Consider the following 19,985-nt stretch of genomic DNA (forward strand, 5'->3'; position numbering starts at 1 on the left):
CCTACTTTCACGTTCCAATACATCCTGCGCACAGGAAGTATCTAAGGGTTCGAGGCATGTGGGCTGCTGAATTCATATCTGTGCATAGATCGCCGCCTAGTGTTGGGTCCGGATGATTGCACATTGTTGTCCTGGAAGAGTCTTCGAAGTATCGCGAGATAGGTGGCTCCTCCCCTGGACTACAGTGCGCATGGGCATCGCCTCCATCCCCAGATTGTTTTTTTCCGCCATTGGGTTCGGATGTGTTTCGGTTCCCTCTGTCGGAACCGATAGTTGTTCTACTTCTACTCGAGACCAAAAGGTCTTTAGGCTGAGCGTCGGTATAGTTGCGTACGGGTTTCTTGTCTGACTCTCAGCTCGGATCTCTTGCTGCCCTTCCACGTGCTTTCGGCGCGGACGGGCCTACACTACACTTCTGCTATGGAGCGAACACCGTTTAAGAAGTGCCCGGTGTGTAACTCCAAATATTCACACCTCGACGTGCACCCTGTGTGCAATACATGCTTGTCACCGGACCACGACGAAGACAGCTGCATGGCGTGTTCGAAATTCCGGTGCAAGAAGACTCTGAAGATTCGTCGGGCCAATAGGCTCCAGGCTAAGTTATCGGCTACTGCGGCGCCCCCACCAGACGACATATTCCAGGAATCTGTTGAAGGCGAAGACGACGTGCAAGGTTCGGACTCTAGTCCTGCGTCCGAGGGGGAGACCTACGACGCGGGTGAGGAGAACTTTGACGAAGTCGCCGACGAGGTAGGGGACGACGATCGGGCTTTTGCCACTGTGGGGGATAGCTCGGAGGAGGAGCATCCCCAACCAGACTCAGGGGTTCTTCCCCTTCATACGGCCCAGGTCGAGGGATCGCCTTCGGGCCTTACCCAAGATCTAATTATGAGTCCTACGTCCCCGCCTCCGGGCCCGGTCACGGACATTTATGAGAAGCCACTAACGTTGAAGAAAACGAAAGTGAAGCCGTCTGGTCACGCACCCTCGGATGCGAAACCGAAAGTGAAAGTTGCGCTGGTGCAGAAGGTTCTGGAGGCGTCAACTTCCAAAAAATTCAAGATGGCCGACTTGAAGAGCCACGCCAAGATGGCCGACCCAAAACCCTCGGGGTCGGCGCCGAAGGCGAAGTCGTCCGACGCGGCTGCGTCTGCTCCGAAAGGGGTCGTGGACCCGAAGACGGCTCCGAAGAAGCGTCAGGGCGACGACGCGCATAGGCATGGGGCGTCGGCCCCGAAGAAAGTGCCTGCAGGCGATCAGGCTCTCGACGCAGAGAGGTCGCTCGAGCCGGTCAAGCCCTCTCCGGCCTTGACGAAGAAGGTAGCGGAATCCCTGCAGCGGATACGAAAGGACAGTGTGGTTCCCGCTCAGGACACTAACGCCTAAGCTCACGCCTAAGCCTGCGAAGGAGCAAACGCCTATCCGTTTTACCCTACCACCCAAGTCGGCGCCGAAGGCCTTCACGCCGAAACAGGGCGGACCCTCGAAGGAGGTATTGACACCGAAAGCTGCCTTGGTGGTGTCGAAGCTTCGGCTCCAGCCGCTTGCTGATGAGGAACGTCGTGAGGTAATCATCGACGCCAACACCGGGAAACTGTCTCTCCTCAAGAGGAAGATCACTACGGAGCCGGCGTTGGAACATTTTAAGATCCCTCTCAAACACAAAAGGGACTCTGCGGACTCTTCGGCCCTGGTGGAACCTGTGTCCCCACAAGCCCTAGGACACTCGCCAATGCATTCCGCCGCAGGCGATGCGGACGAGGAAGACGCCGAGTACAACTATCCGGCGTACTCGGATCCGGAGGAGGAGCACGAACCTTGGTCCGCCGGAGGCGACCCAGAGGACCCGCAGTCGGGCCAGGACGCGCAACTTTTTGCGGCCAAAACGTCCCCGACGGAGGACTCGGCGGCCTTTAACGCTCTGATAGAGAGAGCTGCGGCTAACCACGACGCGAGCTGCACTCGGACCCCGTGGATGTGGACTTCTTATTTGACACTTTCTCAGTAGCTGAAAAGTCAGTCAAAACGCTGCCGATGCTTAAAGGGGTGCTTAAACATGCAACGGAGGTCTTCAAGGAGCCCACCCGGGCGCGTGTGGTCAACCCTCGCATCGACAGGAAATATAAGGCAGCACCCTCGGATCCAACATATATCAAGGGACACTTGCCATTGGACTCATTGGTTGTTTCCAACGCTCGGAAGAGGGCGAACTCACAAACTACTGGTGACGCTCCTCCCCCAGACAAAGAGTCCAAGATCTTTGAGGCCTCAGGCAAACGGATTGCTGCACAGGCAGCTAATATCTGGAGAATATCTAACACACAAGCCCTACTTGCACGCTATGATAGGGCTCATTATGACACCTTAGAATCAATACTGCAACACTTACCTGACCAGTACAAGGAGGCAGGAGAAATGCTGATTCAGGAAGGAAAGCTCATTACAAATGCATCCATAAAATGTGCACTGGATGTGGCAGAAACAGCCTCCAGGGCGATCAATACCAGTGTGTTGCTTAGACGGCATGCCTGGCTTAGAATTTCAGGGTTCAAACCCGACATCCAAACTACAATACTGAACCAAACAGTTAATCCTGACCACCTGTTTGGCCCTGAGGTGGATGCGACACTGGAGAAAATGAAAAAAGATACGGAAACTGCCAAGTCTATGGGGGCCCTACAAAGTCAGCAGTTTCGGAGTGGTTCCTTTCGCCGCTCCACTTCCAGAGGCACCTCAAGGGGTCAGGCATCGCAGTCCACACAGTATTACAAAAGTAACACCCAAACCTCGTACAACAACAAGGGTAGAGGTGGTTACAGAGGCAATAACGTCAAGGGCAGGGGACGTGGAAACAACAGCTCCAGGTCCACCACCGCCAACAAGCAGTGACGCCTTGTCACTGCCCCCCGACCATACAACACCGGTCGGGGGAGACTCCAGCAGTTCCTGCCAGCGTGGAAATCCATCACCACGGACAGGTGGGTCAAGTCTCTTATCCAGTACGGGTACTGTCTGGAACTTACTTCCATTCCACCAAACATACCCCCAAGGAGCCGTCCTATGTACGGCGAGCACTTGACCTTGTTGCAGCAAGAAGTTCTAGTCATGCTGCAAAAAGGGGCGATAGAGCTCGTTCCATTGCAAGAGCGGGGAACAGGGGTTTACTCCCTGTATTTTCTGATCCCCAAAAAGGACGGATCCCTCAGGCCCATCCTGGACCTCAGGCCCCTAAACTGGTACATCCTCTCGGAGCACTTCCATATGCTCACGTTACAGCAAGTGCTTCCCCTGCTTCAGCAAGGGGACTACCTGGCTACGCTGGATCTGAAAGATGCCTATTTTCATATCCCCCTGCATCCTTCCCACAGGAAGTATCTCAGATTCACGATTCTAGACCAGCATTACCAGTTCAGGGTTCTGCCGTTCGGGGTCACCACGGCGCCAAGGGTATTTACAAAGTGCCTAGCGACTGTGGCAGCGCATCTCCGTCGCCAGAACGTCCACGTCTACCCCTACTTGGGCGACTGGCTCATTCAAGCAAAGACGGAACAGCAGTGCGTCGACCACGTGTCACGCACCATTCATCTCCTGCACGATCTGGGAATTCTCTCTGAACTACCCAAAGTCCCATCTCCAGCCCGCCCAGGTGCGACAGTATCTGGGCGCGACAATCAACACTCTGGCAACCACTGCGCAGCCAAATTCAGTGAGAATCGCCAGTATCCAGACGCTGATCCAACGATTCAGACCTCAGCACTCGCTTCCAGCGAAGGTGTTCATGCAGTTGATAGGCATGATGGCCTCCTGCATCTCCATTGTCCCGCACGCGAGACTACATATGCGTCCGCTTCAGGAGTGCCTAGCACGTCAGTGGACTCAGGCTCATGTGCAACTGACAGACCTAGTGTTGGTGAGCGGTCGGGCATACAACTCTCTGCATTGGTGGAATCCACAAAACCTTTGCAAGGGCCGACCATTCCAAGAGCCTGTGCCACAGATTATCCTGACAACGGACGCCTCTCTCCAGGGATGGGGAGCGCATGTACTCCAGTACACAGTGCAGGGACTCTGGACACTACAGCAAAGGAAGATGCACATCAATGTGTTGGAACTGATGGCAATCTTCATGGCCTTAAAGGCGTTCAAAGTACATCTGTGCAACAAAGTCGTGTTGATCCGGACGGACAACATGACGGCCATGTACTACATTCAGAAGCAGGGAGGCACACACTCTCCGCAGCTGTCTCATCTGGCTCAGAGCATGTGGAAGTGGGCCATTCAGAGGAACATCTTCCTCATGGCGGAGCATCTCCCGGGCAAAGACAACCAGATGGCGGACCTGCTCAGCAGGCACAGCCATCAGATGCACGAGTGGGAGATACATCCATCAGTACTCCAACCGTACTTCCAAAGGTGGGGTCATCCAGAGATAGACCTGTTTGCCACAAAGGAGAACGCAAAATGCCAAAGCTTCGCCGCCAGGTTCCCACACCCGCAATCACAGGGCAATGCGATGTGGATGAACTGGTCAGGCAGATTTGCGTACGCTTTTCCCCCAGCACCTCTGATACCGCTGGTGGCACGCAAGCTCAGGCAGCAGCACTCGATGACTCTCATCCTGGTTGCTCCGACGTGGGCTCGCCAACCATGGTACACCACGTTTCTGGAACTGTCCGTGGTACCGCATCAAAGGCTTCATCTCACTCCCAGCCTTCTGACGCAGAGCCATGGCGACATTCAGCACCCAGATCCGCAACAGCTCAACCTGGCGATCTGGCTCCTGAAGTCCTAGAATTTGGCTACCTCAATCTTCCTCCCGATTGCATGGACATCATTCGGGAGGCAAGGAAGCCCACTACGAGAGCTTGTTATGCGGCTAAATGGAAGAGGTTTGTCATCTACTGTGATAACCACGATATTGACCCGCTGGATGCTTCCATTCAAAACATCATTTGTTACCTGTTCCATCTGTATCAATGCAATCTGGCGTACTCTTCCATCCGCATTCACCTGTCTGCTATGGCAGCATACCTCCAGAATAGGCAACACCTATCACTCTTTAAGGTCCTTGCTATCAAGGCCTTTCTGGAAGGACTCAAAAGAGTCATTCCACCAAGGACCCCACCAGCTCCAGAATGGAACCTCAATGTGGTTCTTACAAGGCTGATGGGTCCTCCCTTCGAGCCACTGCACTCTTGTGAGCTTCAGTTTTTGACTTGGAAGGTTGCGTTCTTAGTAGCAATTACATCTCTACGGAGGGTTAGCGAGCTGCAGGCGCTCACCATCCAAGAACCTTTCTTCCAAGTACATGCTAACAGGGTGGTGCTACGCACTAACCCTAAATTCCTACCCAAGGTGGTATCTCAATTCCACATAAACCAGACAATTGAGTTGCCGGTGTTTTTCCAAAACCCAGAGACGCTGGCGGAGCGGATGCTCCACACCCTTGATGTTAAGAGAGCCTTGATGTACTATGTAGACAGGACAAAAGATTTTCGCAAAACCAAGCAGCTTTTTGTTGCTTTTGCCGCACACCACAAGGGAAACGCTATCTCCAAAGCTGGGATCGCTAGGTGGATAGTGAAATGCATTCCGATCTGTTACGCTAAAGCTAAGCGCACTCTCACTATCCCACCAAGGGCCCACTCCACCAGGAAGTTGGGGGCCTCTATGGCTTTCCTAGGTAACATTCCCTTAGAAGATATCTGTAGAGCAGCCACATGGTCTACCACACATACTTTCACTAAACACTACTGTGTAGACGTGCATTCCAAACAGCAGGCAGCTGTTGGTCAGGCTGTTCTCAAAACACTTTTTCAGACTGCTGCAGCTGGCACGGGCGGCCGCCGCTAATGGAGGGACTGCTATGTATTCTATGCACAGATATGAATTCAGCAGCCCACATGCCTCGAACTGCAAATGCTACTTACCAGTATGCATCTGTTCTTGGCATATAGGGCTGCTGACATTCATATCGCCCACCCTCCTCCCCGGCGCCTGTAGCAGCTGCAGTATTTCATTCATATGTATATATGTATATGCTCATAGCATGGTCATCACTCATACTTCACTCCATCTCTGCCAATGGCTAAAAACAATCTGGGGATGGAGGCGATGCCCATGCGCACTGTAGTCCAGGGGAGGAGCCACCTATCTCGTGATACTTCGAAGACTCTTCAAGGACAACAATGTGCAATCATCCGGACCCAACACTAGGCGGCGATCTATGCACAGATATGAATGTCAGCAGCCCTACATGCCAAGAACAGATGCATACTGGTAAGTAGCATTTGCATTTGTCATACAAGGACAACACTATCAGTTCAAAGTCCTTCCATTCGGGGTCACAACAGCACCACGAGTGTTTACAAAGTGCTTAGCAGTAGTGGCAGCACATCTCAGCAGACAACAAATACGTGTCTTCCCCTACCTCGACGACTGGCTCATAAAAGCAAGATCGTTCAACCAGTGTGTACAACACACAAAACAAACAATTCAAACACTGCACAACTTAGGGTTTACAATAAACTACACCAAGTCGCACCTAGAGCCTTCGCACGTTCATCAATATCTAGGAGCTACCATAGACACATCTGTAGCTCTAGCGTATCCCAGTCAAGCCAGGATTCAAAGTATTCAGAACTTAGTCTCCCTTTTTCAATGCCAGCACTCTCTTCAAGCCAGAGTGTTCATGAAACGAATAGGCATGATGGCGTCTTGCATCTTTATAGTTCCTCATGCAAGACTGCAAATGCGCCCACTACAAGAATGTCTAGCACAACAGTGGAATCAGGCTCAAGGTCCGCTCACAGACCTGGTGTTGGTAGACAGCCGAACATATCTCTCTGTGCAATGGTGGAACACCAAAAACTTGTCAAAGGGACGGCCGTTCCTAGACCCTGTTCCACAGTTAGTGCTCACGACAGATGCATCCCTCACAGGATGGGGAGCCCATCTCTTGCATTATACCACACAAGGCCAGTGGAACAATCAACAGAAACAGTTCCACATCAACCATTTTGAGTTGCTAGCAATTTTCCTAGCGCTCAAAACTTTCCAAGTACAAATACAAAACAAAGCTGTCCAAGTCCGGACGGACAATATGACAGCCATGTATTATATACAAAAACAGGGGGGGACACACTCTCTGCAACTCTCCCAACTTGCACAGAACATTTGGAGATGGGCCATCCCTCAAAACATACACCTGACAGTAGAACACCTTCCAGGAATTCACAACCAGATAGCAGATCTGTTGAGTCGCCAGTCGCAACAGATTCATGAATGGGAGTTGCACCCACAAGTTCTACAACCATTCTTTCAAAGGTGGGGCATCCACAAATAGACCTGTTTGCCACCCACCAAAATGCCCAACCTTCGCCGCCAGGTTCCCACACCCACGGTCGGAGGGGAATGCAATATGGATGAACTGGTCAGGCAGATTTGTGTACGCTTTTCCGCCTTTCCCACTCATCCCACTAGTAGTACGCAAGCTCAGACAACAGTCTCTCAAACTAATACTAGTGGCCCCCACATGGGCACGTCAGCCGTGGTTCACCACGCTACTAGATCTCTCACTGGTTCCACATCAGAAATTACGGCTCATGCCATTCCTGTTAACACAGGACCATGGAGAAATAAGGCACCCAGAAACAAGCCAACTGAATTTGGCGATCTGGCTCCTGAAGTCCTAGAGTTTGGTTACTTAAACTTACCACCAGACTGTATGAATATAATTAAAGAAGCTAGAAGACCCACTACCAGAGCATGCTATGCTGCTAAGTGGAAACGGTTTGCAATATACTGCAACAACAATCACATTGATCCACTGGATGTTTCCATCCAAAATATCATTTGCTACCTTCTTCACCTACAAAGGTCCAATTTGGCTTATTCTTCCATACGTCTTCATCTAACAGCAATTGCAGCGTATTTACAAAATAGACAACATCTATCTCTCTTTGGAGTACCTGCAATAAAAGCATTTATGGAAGGATTAAAGCGAATAATCCCACCTAGGTTACCACCTGCTCCAGTATGGAACCTAAATGTGGTCCTTACAAGACTCATGGGCCCCCCTTTTGAGCGTTTACATAAGTGTGAACTGCAATTCCTAACATGGAAAACTGCTTTACTTGTTGCCATCACCTCTCTCAGAAGAGTTAGTGAAATACAAGCATTCACAATAGAAGAACCATTTTTTCAAATACATCCTAACAAAGTGGTTCTTAGACCCAATCCTAAATTCCTGCCAAAAGTGATTACTCCGTTTCACCTTAACCAATCAGTTACCAGTGTTTTTTCAAAATCCGGACTCTGTTGCAGAAAGGGCTTCTCACACCTTAGATGTGAGAAGAGCTCTACTATACTACACAGACAGGACTAATTCCTTAAGAAAGACAAAACAACTAGTTGTATCATTCTCACCCCCACACAAAGGCAATCCCATCTCTAAAGGAGAAATTGCCAGATGGATTGTAAAGTCTATCCAAATATGCTATCAAAAAGCAAAGCGGACACTAACAGTTCCTCCTAGAGCACACTACTCGCTAACTAGGAGCCTCTGTGGCTTTCTTAGAAAACATACCACTAGAGGACATATGCAAGGCAGCAACATGGTCTACAATACACACCTTCACTAAACACTATTGTGTTGATGTGCAAGCCAAGCAGCAAGCTGCAGTGGGCCAAGCTGTCCTTAAAACACTATTTCAGTATGCTGCAACGGATGCATTCGGCTAGGGGAGACACTGCTGCACAATCGTTGCAAAATGTAGGATCTGCAGCTCATATGCCTCGAACGGAAAATGCTACTTACCAGTATGCACCTGTTCTTGGAATGTAGAGCTGCAGAGTCCTACTCGCCCTCCCGCCTCCCCGGGACTTGTATCCGTTCCAGTACTCATCTTACTTAAATGCCCACGCATGGACATCCTTTCTCTTTACTTCTACTAACTCCATCATTTCCCATCATGGCGAAAAGCAATCTGAGGATGGAGTCGATGACCATGCGCAGTATTTTCCAAGGGAGGAGTCACCTATCTCGTGATTACAAAGACTTGTTCCAAGAAGACAACCACCTGCAATCATCAAAGCCCAACACCAGGTGGCGATCTATTGCTAAGTGTAGGACTCTGCAGCTCTACATGCCAAAAACAGATGCATACTGGTAAGTAGCATTTTCCTTTTGCAGGTTTAGTTACTGCAAGGAAGGTAACAGCAGAGTTCAAAATGTTAGTCCTTATCAAAAGCCTTTCTCTACTGGTGCTCCCAGTCTTAATTTAGCCAGACAAACACAAAGAGTTGTCACCAGCGTGATACTAAAGGGAAGCTACAGCCAACCAGAAGTTTAACACATTTCCTGGCTGGAATCACAATTCCAGCCCGTACACAGCAAATTCTGTCTTAACTTGTTGGACTTGTAGGGCAGCACTGACTGGTACAATGGCATGTAATCGAAGAGACTAAATGGACTTCCAGAGAAGGTTTTTCCAGTTTCTATATATCAAACACACTTGATGTGCCTCCTACCGTGGTGTTGCACTTTAATCCCAAAGGTAGCTACAAGATCACCTATCACAAAATTAGAGCACCCTTTCAAATGAGGTGCAAGACACCAAAACCTTTCCACAGAAGCACGCTATACACCCACAATCTCTTAACCATACATGAGGCTCTGTCGCCACTTACTTCTATTGCCACTTACTGATTTGACCAGCAGTGCGCTAGGATACACTACAGTGGTATGAAATGGCGCACACACACACAATGATACACAGGGTAAGGCTCCAGATGGTTTTAGGGATGAATACTGTGATGGGTCTTGGAGGACACAATGTGGACGTCCTGAACCAACATCAACCGTTGCTTACAGGACTAAGATCACCAGACTAGTTAAGGACTATTACCTTGTTGTCAAGTAGAGCTCTCACCTGGCAGGATATGACTTCCTCATACCTTCCATGACAGACTAGAGGGTTGAAAATTGTATGCAGGTTGTCGCATACATGATGGTCAAACCTCAATACAATGTTGCAATCTTCGTGTCCTCAAATGGAAAACCACTCACCATGTGATCTCACAAACATGAAATACATGAAAACAACCACATCACAAATATCCATTTTACCTCGTGCATTGAGTTGATGGGGGGACTTGGTGGATTTTCCCCAAGGATGATGGTAAACTCTTTGTGAGAATAATAACATCCTGTGCCCCTTCAATAATTATTTCACTGCTACTAACGATCTCTCTTCCCAGACCTTGGTGAAGGTGTGCTAGATATGCTCATATTGATCTGAGTATTCACTTTTCATGTACAAGGTCCACCTGCGCATTGTGCTATGCTGGTAGACCAAAAAACAAAATATTGAACACCTTGCAAAGGTTTCATCGAATGGAGGAGGAAAAGACGGCACAGCTAGCAAAGGAAAAAAATGGTAGGGGCACCACTCTTTAGTGATGCTAGGCCATTTTGTCCTTATGGAGAAACTCATAGCATTGGATACAGGTTGGCAAAATGTGCAAAACCTGAACAGACCTAATCTGCTTATAAAGCAGAGTAGTAGTTATTAATTGTAATTTGGTAAGTGTAAAAACAAAGAAGCCAAAAGAGTTATTGGTGCATTATGAATGAAATATTAGTGTGAATAATGATGTATAGCATGTGTATCCAATCGGTGGATCTCAAACTACCAGTAGCTCGCAGAAACCTTCAGAGCAACTCCCAGCCAGAAGTTCATTTTTAACTAAGCTTCTGAGCAAGAGTCCATCGTGGTTTGACCCCTGCTGGAATCCACATAGACCCCTGCAGCCTCTGCATGATGAGAACCCCCTAACTTCTGAGCCCGAGTCCACTGTGGGCTGGCCCCTGCTGGACTCCTCAACGCCTGCAGCCTCCGCTTCTCCGGACTGTGACCTGCTAGATAAGAGATTTCTGATAGATACATCTGCCGTGTGGATTCCTCACCTTGTGAATATCCCCCTTGCGCCAGCAACATTCGGAAATTCTTTTTCGTAGCCTCGCGCCGACGTGGATAGGACGTCACAGAGACACGGCTCCGCTCGTGACTCCGCTGACGTCACCGACGCCTACAATAGGCCCACGCCGGCGTGATGACATCAGTTCCCTTTTTTCCGCGTCGTCGACGCTAACGGTTATCGGGAATCTCTGTAGCCTACTGGTACATTGTAGCCGTTTTGTTACTTTATTCTGCTTCTCTGTATCCTGTCTCTTCGAAGATGTCATCCAAGAAGACTGGCTTCAAGCCCTGCAGGGAGTGCGGTAAAATGATGTCCATTACCGACCCCCATGAAGACTGCATCTGGTGTTTAAGTTCCGACCATGATGTGGAGGATTGTTCTTCGTGTCGGAAGATGAATCCGAAGGCCCTGAGGGAGAGAGAGGCCAAACTTCTGGTTGCTAAGGTGAAAGCTGGAAAGGAGAAGTCGTCGAGGTCTCGTTCTCGAAGGGCAAGGTCGAAGTCCAGGGCGAGGTCGAGATCTGCTTCTCGAGAGAGGTCGTCTTCGAAGTCGGCGTCGGATCATGTTTCGAAGTCTAAGAAGAAGCACAAGAAGAGGAGACATGAGTCCCGACGTCGGTCTGGTAAGGAGTCGGGCTCGAGGTCACCGAAGAAGGTACGTTCGAAGGTGGTTACCCTCGAAGTCTCTGAGCATGAAGGTGAGGCCTCGCCATCTGAGTCGCGTGGGCGGTCTCCATCTCCGGCTCCGAATGCTTCACCGGTTCCGAATCCGTCTCTGGCGCCGTCCCCGGCCCGAGAAGAGGAAGAGGCCCGGGAGGATGTGGATTCTGCGCCTGTCGATGAGCCGAATTCGATCCCTCCTCAGGACCGGCCTGATGGTTTTCAGCCGCCCTTTCCTGCTCCAGGCCAGGACCCTTCGGCGTTTATTAACGCAATGTATGGTGTCTTCTCAAGGGCGTGGTACCCCTCTGGTGCACCTTCGGGTCCCATGGGTCCTTTGGCATTCAGCCTGGGAGTTCCTCACTCCTATCCTCCGGCTCCGTTTATGCCTTACATGCCGGCTCCGACGCCGCATTGGCAATTCCCGGCTCCGCCGAAGTCGTCGACGCCGATTCCGGCGTCGCCTGCTCCTAATCATCCTCGGGGGCATTCTTCTGTGCCGTCGGATTCGATACCGGCGCCGGCCCCGAATCCGTCGAAGCCGCTGGTGGATCCGGCTGCGAGGCGTGTAAAGGAGAGGTCAAGAAGGGAAGCACAACGCCTTTTGGAGGAGCAGAGATACATGGACTCACAGTCTGATGTTGAAGAAGGTGAACTAGAGGAGAGCTGTTTTGAGGAATTGGCGGATTCAGGGACCCTTGACTTCTCTCCAGAGTGGGAGTTGCCCTCGGGCTCAGGTGCTCCCTCTAAGGATATCCAGCCTTACCATCTGGTTATGAGGAAGGCTGCTGAGCTTCTTCAATTGACTCTGCCTACAGTGGAATTCAAGTCTAATCTCCTCACAGAAGTCTTGCATTCACCGAATTCTGTGGTTGAGCCTTTACTTCCATTCAATGATGCCTTGACTGATCCTATTATGGAAGTGTGGAAGAAACCTTTGTCGGCTCCTGCGGTATCAAGGAGTGTTGCAAGGAGGCACAGGGCCGCTCCTGAGGACCCGGCTTTTCTGTCTTCACATCCTTCGCCGGAGAGCCTGGTCATTCAGGCTGCCTGTTCAAAGAAGGGTCTTAGTGCCTTTCCTCAGGTTCCTTGTGAGAAGGAAGCAAAGAAACAGGACCAGGTGGCAAAAAAGACCTTTTCATCGGCTAGTATGGCCTTGAAGTCAACTAATGCCACATGCCTAATGGGGAGGTATGTGCATGCCCTGATGGACTCCTTGCGTGTCCTGGCTCCTAAAATTCCTGACGCAAACCGGAAGGATTTTGAGGAGGTGATTTCTGACACTCCGGCGGCAGCCCGCCAGGTAATTCAGAGTGGTCTGGACACTGCTGACTCTGTGGCTCGTATTATGGGCACCGCTGTTGCCACTAGGAGGTCAGCGTGGTTGAAGTCATCGGACTTTTCGGCTGATGTTCAGGCGACTCTGCTTGATCTTCCTTTTGATGGCTCAGGTCTCTTTGGGAAGAAGACGGATGCTGCTCTTGAGCGATTCAAGGATTGCAGAGCAACAGCGAAGTCTTTGGGCCTCCAGATCAGGGGCACTTCTTCCGGCAGAAGGTTCAGGGGCTTTGGTCACTCTTTTCGGAATTTCCGGCAAGGCCAACAGCAGCAGCAGCAACAGCAGCAGCAGCAAAATTCAGTGTACAGAACGTACAGGGGAAAACAAAGAGCGCGTCCTCGTGGACGTCAGCCCTCCTCTTCCTCCACCTCTTCCAACCCCCCTGCCGCAGAAAAGCAGCCCTAGATCCGCTATTCAGGATCATGTGGGTCCGGTTGGGGGTCGGCTTACCCATTTTCTACAGGATTGGGAATCGGTTACGACAGATCTTTGGGTTCTCAATCTTGTAGAAAATGGGTATGCCCTTCCCTTTCGGGAATTCCCCCCCTGTTTACCCTCCTTGTCAAGGTTTTTGCACCCAGGAACATCTGTCTCTTCTGCAGGAGGAGGTTCTAACTATGTTACGAAAGGGTGCTATAGAGGTGGTCCCAGAGCAGGAAAGGGGTCAGGGATGCTACTCCCGGTATTTCCTGATCCCCAAAAAGGATGGCAGGCTTCGTCCTATCCTGGATCTCAGGATCTTGAATCTCTATCTGAAGCAGGAGAAATTCAAGATGCTCACCCTTGTTCAGGTTCTTCAAGCGTTGATGGAAGGAGACTGGATGGTGTCGCTCGACTTGCAGGATGCGTATTTCGATATACCCATCCTGAAGTCGCACAGGAAGTATCTCCGTTTCACGGTTGGGTCGCAGCACTACCAGTTTGCGGTCCTTCTGTTTGGTCTTACTACTGCGCCTCGAGTCTTCACCACGGTGATGGCGGTGGTGGCAGCTCATCTCAGGAGATCGGGGATACCTGTGTTCCCGTATTTGGACGACTGGCTGATCAAAGCGGAGTCTTCAGAGAAGGTGCTCCATCATCTGCAGGAGACAACTCAGTTGTTCAGGTTGGGTTTTTCGATAAATGTACCCAAGTCTCACCTGGTGCCCTCCCAGCGCAACCTGTTCATAGGTGCCGTGCTGGACACTACTGTTTGTCGTGCATTCCCTCCACCTCAAAGGATTCGCGACATACAGGAAATGATTCCTTTGTTTTACCCTGGAGCGGTCGTTCCAGTCCTGAAGGTCCTTCGCCTGCTCGGTCTGATGGCTTCTTGCATTCTCCTGGTCAACCATGCACGCTGGCTCATGAGGGCACTCCAGTGGTGCCTCAGCAGGCAGTGGTATCGGCACAACGGAGATCTCGGGGAGTCGGTGAAGATCTCCAGAGAAACTGCAGCGGATCTGTCTTGGTGGAGCGTGGAAGGCAACCTGTCGCAAGGGAAGCCTTTCCATCTACCTCCATCGGTGGCCACGGTGATAACGGATGCATCCACTCTAGGGTGGGGTGCTCATCTGGGGGATCTGGAGGTCAAGGGTCTTTGGTCTCCAGAGGAAAGGTTGCTTCACATCAACCTTCTAGAGTTGCGGGCGATACGTTTGGCGCTCAAGGCCTTCCTCCCTTCCCTTCGCGGTCAGTCGATCCAAGTCCTGACGGACAACACGACCGCGATGTGGTACATCAACAAGCAGGGAGGAGTGGGGTCGCAGTGTCTCTGCAGAGAGGCTCTGCGTCTCTGGTCCTGGGTTCAGGACCACCAGATTTGTCTGATGGCAAATCATCTGGCCGGAGTTCTGAACGTGCGTGCAGACAGTCTCAGCCGGCAGTTCTCTGCCGACCACGAGTGGAGGCTTCACCCGGAGGTGGTTCGTCACGTCTTTCGGACGTGGGGGACTCCTCGGGTGGACCTGTTTGCCACTCGCGAGAATGCTCACTGCCCGTTATTCTGCAGCCTCCAGTATCCGATGCAAGGAGCCTTGGGGGACGCGTTTCAGTTGAGTTGGGGAAGTCAACTCCTTTACGCGTTTCCTCCCATACCCTTGATTCCTCGGGTTCTGAGGAAAATTCGCCAAGACCGGGCCCAAGTTATATTGGTCGCCCCGGATTGGCCAAGAAGGGTGTGGTATACAGATCTACTCCACCTCTCCTCTCACCCGCCGCTCCGTCTCCCTCTCAGGGCAGACCTCCTCTCTCAGATGGAGGGGCAGGTTCTACACCCCCACCTCCAGACATTGCACCTTCATGCCTGGAGATTGAACGGGGCAACCTGATTTCCTATTCTCTCACACCTGATGTGGTGGATGTCATTTTGTCTGCCAGACGTGACTCCACTAAGACTGTCTATTCTTATAGATGGTCTAGGTTTGTTATTTGGTGTGGTGAGAATGACATTTATCCGTTGAGAGCCCATTTATCAGATGTGCTCCGGTTTGCTCTTTCTTTGGCGCAACAGGGGCTGGCAGTTGCCACAGTTAAGGGCTATCTTTCGGCGCTGTCGGCTTTTATTTGTTTGCCTGATCAGCCCTCTCTTTTTAAGTCACCTGTAGTCTTGAGGTTTTTGAAGGGTCTTGTAAACAAGTTTCCTCCTACCCCTTTTATTGTACCTCAGTGGGACTTGAATCTTGTTCTGACTTTTCTGATGGGCTCTCCCTTTGAGACTCTTCATAAATGTCCTATGAGGCTTTTAACCTTTAAGGCAGTTTTCCTAGTTGCAATTACCTCGGCAAGGAGGGTGAGTGAGCTTCAAGCTTTAAGTTCCAAGCCCCCGTTCCTGACCATACATGCTGATCGGATGGTTCTAAGGACCAGGGCTGCTTTTCTTCCTAAGGTGGTGTCTCCTTTCCACCTTGGTCAATCCATTACCCTCCCTACCTTTTATCCTCCCCCACACCCTTCCAAGGAGGAGGTGAGGTAGCACCGTCTGGACCCTAAGAGGGAGGTGTCTTTTTATTTGGACAGAACTAAAGACTGTCGCTTGGACGATCAACTCTTCATTGGCTTTGCTGGCTGCAAGAAATGAAGAGCGGTTCATAAAAGAACTTTATCAAGATGGATCGTTCTGTGTATAAAGATCTGCTACTCTTTGGCCGGTAAGGAACCTCCAGAGGGTATTAGGGCTCATTCCACTAGGGCCAAGTCAACTACCTCTGCTTTGGCTAGAGGTGTTCCTGTGGAGGACATTTGTAGGGCGGCAACCTGGTCTTCCCTCCACACTTTCGCGAAGCATTACTGCTTGGATACCGAAGTCAGGAGGGACGGCCACTTTGCGCGCTCTGTCCTTCAGGATTTCCTGGTTTAGAAGAGTGGACACCCTCCTCCGGGAGTGGGGACTGCTGTGGGACTCTATTCACAAGGTGAGGAATCCACACGGCAGACGTATCTATCAGAAGAACAAGTTACTTACCTTCGGTAACGCTTTTTCTGGTAGATACTATATTTGCCTGTGGATTCCTCACTGACCCACCCGCTTCCCCGTTGTCCACTCTTCTATGCCAGAGTTATTGTACTGTAATGTATATTTATTTTGATGTCAAGGAAATGTTTCATTTGCTTTCCTGCATTTGCTTTACACTGTGTGTTTTGCCTTGACTATTGTATACTGTGTATACTTTGTATATATCTACTGTCATTGGTCCGTCCGTGTGCCTCGATGGCACGGAAAAAAGGCGGAACTGATGTCATCACGCCGGCGTGGGCCTATTGTAGGCGTCGGTGACGTCAGCGGAGTCGCGAGCGGAGCCGTGTCTCTGTGACGTCCTATCCACGTCGGCGCGAGGCTACGAAAAAGAATTTCCGAATGTTGCTGGCGCAAGGGGGATATTCACAAGGTGAGGAATCCACAGGCAGATATAGTATCTACCAGAAAAAGCGTTACCGAAGGTAAGTAACTTGTTCTTCTGATGCCTAAGGACACCCCTGCACCTAAAGCCCCTGGGTCTTGGGGACCTCAACCATCAGTGACCCTACGTCCCCTAGCATCTCTGTTTACCCTGGCAGCTGTGGGTTTTCTTCATCCTGTCTCCTGGGCTGAGCCTGCATCCTTTGTGCAAAACCGATCTCCTCCATTGAAAAGCTTTGGGCACAGATGCTGTGTTGGCAATCTGCACCTGGCCGCTGGTGGTGCACTCTTTGAACTAATTTGAGCCCTGCCTGGGGTTTACCAAAGACACATACGTGCCTGCAAAAACTGACACCTTGTTTTTCCTCCCATAGGTTAACATTTCAAAGCTTGAAAATTGTATTTTGTGTCCACTTTTTGAAGTATAAAGTATTTTTCCTGAAATACATACTTACCTTTTTGCGAACATCTTGGTGCTTAAAATATATCTTCAAAGAAGCATATTATTCTAAATATGTTGTGGATCTCCTTTTTGAGTCGTGTCATTTATTAGTCACTGTGTGCCTAACAAGTGTCTTACACTCCTCTGTTAGGCCTAAGACTGCTCTCCCACACCACCACAAATCGAGCAATTTGGGTTTACATTGAGCCCTGTACACTTCGGAGGGATCTCTGGACTCTGTGCCTTATATAACCACTCAGTGGCGTATATACATTACAGTTTATTTGTAAGGGCTTATAATTAGCAATAGCAGTGTTGTGCACCATGTATCTTCCTGTTCCTTTGGAATCTGTGTGGAGGATAGAATATTTTTATTGTTCAGTTATTGATAACTATCACTCCAATATAATTTGAGCTATGATTTGAATTTCAAATGTTTTTTTTTAAATAATAGTTTTGAGCATTGATTTGCGAGCTAAAAAGTTAAAATGGATGGCATTTTTTAAGTTTTTGCAAGCTTCTTTACTAGACATATAATGATTTTTCCGTAAAGTATCATTCACAAATAAGTTTAGTAAAAAGACCACTGTTCGTCTGCCTGATCCCCATTGAATCCTATTTTTTTAAACATTTGTTAAAATAGATAGTCCAGTTTGAAAGAAAGTTCTGAAATAAAGCCAACCGCTTGTTTCATCTAGTCCATCAATTGCACAATCTAATTGAAGGTTTTTATGTACCTTCATCATATTTAAAATGCTTAACTGTCTGCTGAAACCGCTGGCACCTAGTGCTGAACCACTGATTTTCAGTGCTGATGTTATTGCGCCATTGGGGCAGCTGTCCATGGACTACATTTTTGCACTTTTCATCTCACTTACCTTCGGTATCCTCATATGTGGCATGCATGTACTATTTCTACAGCTGATCCAGGCTTTAATCAGTCTTTTCGTGCTTCTCCTCCAGCTCGATGCTCCCTGTGTCACAGACAGCTGTGGGGCCGGCCATCAGCCTGGATCTGGATGTGGACGATGTGGAAATGGAGAATTACGAGGTACGCCCGTCTCTACACTCGCCCCTCACTCGCTCACAGTGGTTTCGCAGTAGTTCCCGACAGGTATTTCTTTCTTGGGTAACCAGAGAATCCTAGCGTCTGGGGGTGCTGGGGTCCTGGGTATCTGCTTGCATATTGCATTGTAGATTTAATCTGCACTTTCCACATTGTGATATTGCATAGTCACATGCTTACATGTGTCCGCATTCCTGAAAGTAGCCACAGCAGTAAGAAAAAATGATCTTTCCACATCTGTGTCCAGCTTTTTTCTTTCTGCCTTTTTATAACAGGACCATAGTAACCTAGAAATTAAATGGATAAGCCTCATTTTTTAATTATACAGTCTGTCCATATTTTTTTTCTAGCTGTTCACGCCTCCCACACAGCTGCAGTGGCAGCTAGGTCATTTATCAGTGGTCAGCTCCACAAATGCCATTTGAGCCCCCTAAAGCGAACACCAAAACTGGTGACGTAAGCTATTTGTTTTTACTGTCTAGAACAGACTTTACAACTTAGAGCCTGCACATTTGGCTTAAAACGTTTGTCTTTCTGAGGAAAATGTAATTAAACAAATTGAAAATGTCATCACCTAAGACTTCGGACATGAAATGCTGTACTGAAAGTAGAATGTGAATATCTGTTTCTGACCAGCAGCTATCATGAGAGTAAAGTTGATCATGAGACAGGCAGTTGTAATTGGAGGGTTTGTTTTTGCAACCTAAAACTGCAGTAAAGGTAAAGTTCTTCATTGTTACCCACAGGAGGGTTCAAAAATTGCAGACTTCTTCTCTCTGATGTTTAGTGGGAATGAATGTTGAGCTACTGCCATCTCCTTTAATGTATCATTTCCTGACATTTAAAAATAATCAAACAAGGCTATATGCTCTTATCTGGATTGGAACAGCGATCACAAGTGGGAAAACCATTCTGAAACCAGACATTTATCAAAGTTTGACATTTCACAAGTGGACCTCTTACCTATATGTAAGTAAGTAAGTAAATATTTATTGCATATGGTTAATTAAAACCTTTACAAGATTGAGTACAAAACACTATACGAACTAACCTTGGTTAAAATGCATTTACACTCTTTAAAAAACAAGTTCTTTTTTTAAAAAACAGTGTTACATCGACTGCGGCCTGAGCCTCACCTAACATATCAATCATTCGGACTTGGTCCGCACCATTTTTTTTCAGTTTTCTGGATTAGGAGGCTCGCCTTCTGTAAGAATTTGGAGGCCCTACAGGCCGTTTGCAATTGGAAACTGTTCAGTGCTAGCATGACGGCAGGCCTGCTTGTTCTGATTTGATAAAAACGAAATATTTGTAATAGGTAGTAACGTCTCAAACTAGCCAATGATGGACAGATGCACAGGATGTGAGTCAGTGTTTCTTCCGAACGGCCACACAGTCTGCATAGCGATGTTTGCCATGTTTGCTTCCATGCTGGGGTCTGATCCTTTGTGGTGTAGGTGCCCAGACGTATGCGAAGGAGCATTTGTTGTGTGGACGGTGTTATATAGTTGACTAGGTATGGTTGTGGGGCACTTCTCTCATACGTGGCTAGCACCGTCCAGCCATGTTTTTTCTTTGCGAGGGCGGCTTTGTCAACAATCATGGATTTTTGTTTT

At 49.2% G+C, this 19,985-nt stretch overlaps 1 protein-coding gene across 1 annotated transcript in view; it reads left to right on the forward strand.

The window, feature by feature from the left end:
- The window catches only part of LOC147669062 (RING finger protein 44-like), a 219,909-nt gene extending 201,115 nt beyond the window's left edge, over positions 1-18,794 (forward strand). Inside the window, exons 8-9 of the mRNA XM_086948255.1 lie at positions 18,267-18,417; positions 18,720-18,794. Of these exons, the coding sequence (XP_086804381.1) occupies positions 18,267-18,417; positions 18,720-18,794 (226 nt within the window). The remainder of the gene's footprint in view (positions 1-18,266; positions 18,418-18,719) is intronic.
- The last annotated feature ends 1,191 nt before the right edge of the window (positions 18,795-19,985 follow it).

This window comes from Lissotriton vulgaris, unplaced genomic scaffold, assembly GCF_964263255.1.
Source record: "Lissotriton vulgaris unplaced genomic scaffold, aLisVul1.2 SCAFFOLD_2071, whole genome shotgun sequence".
In the NCBI taxonomy this organism is placed as follows: domain Eukaryota; kingdom Metazoa; phylum Chordata; class Amphibia; order Caudata; family Salamandridae; genus Lissotriton; species Lissotriton vulgaris.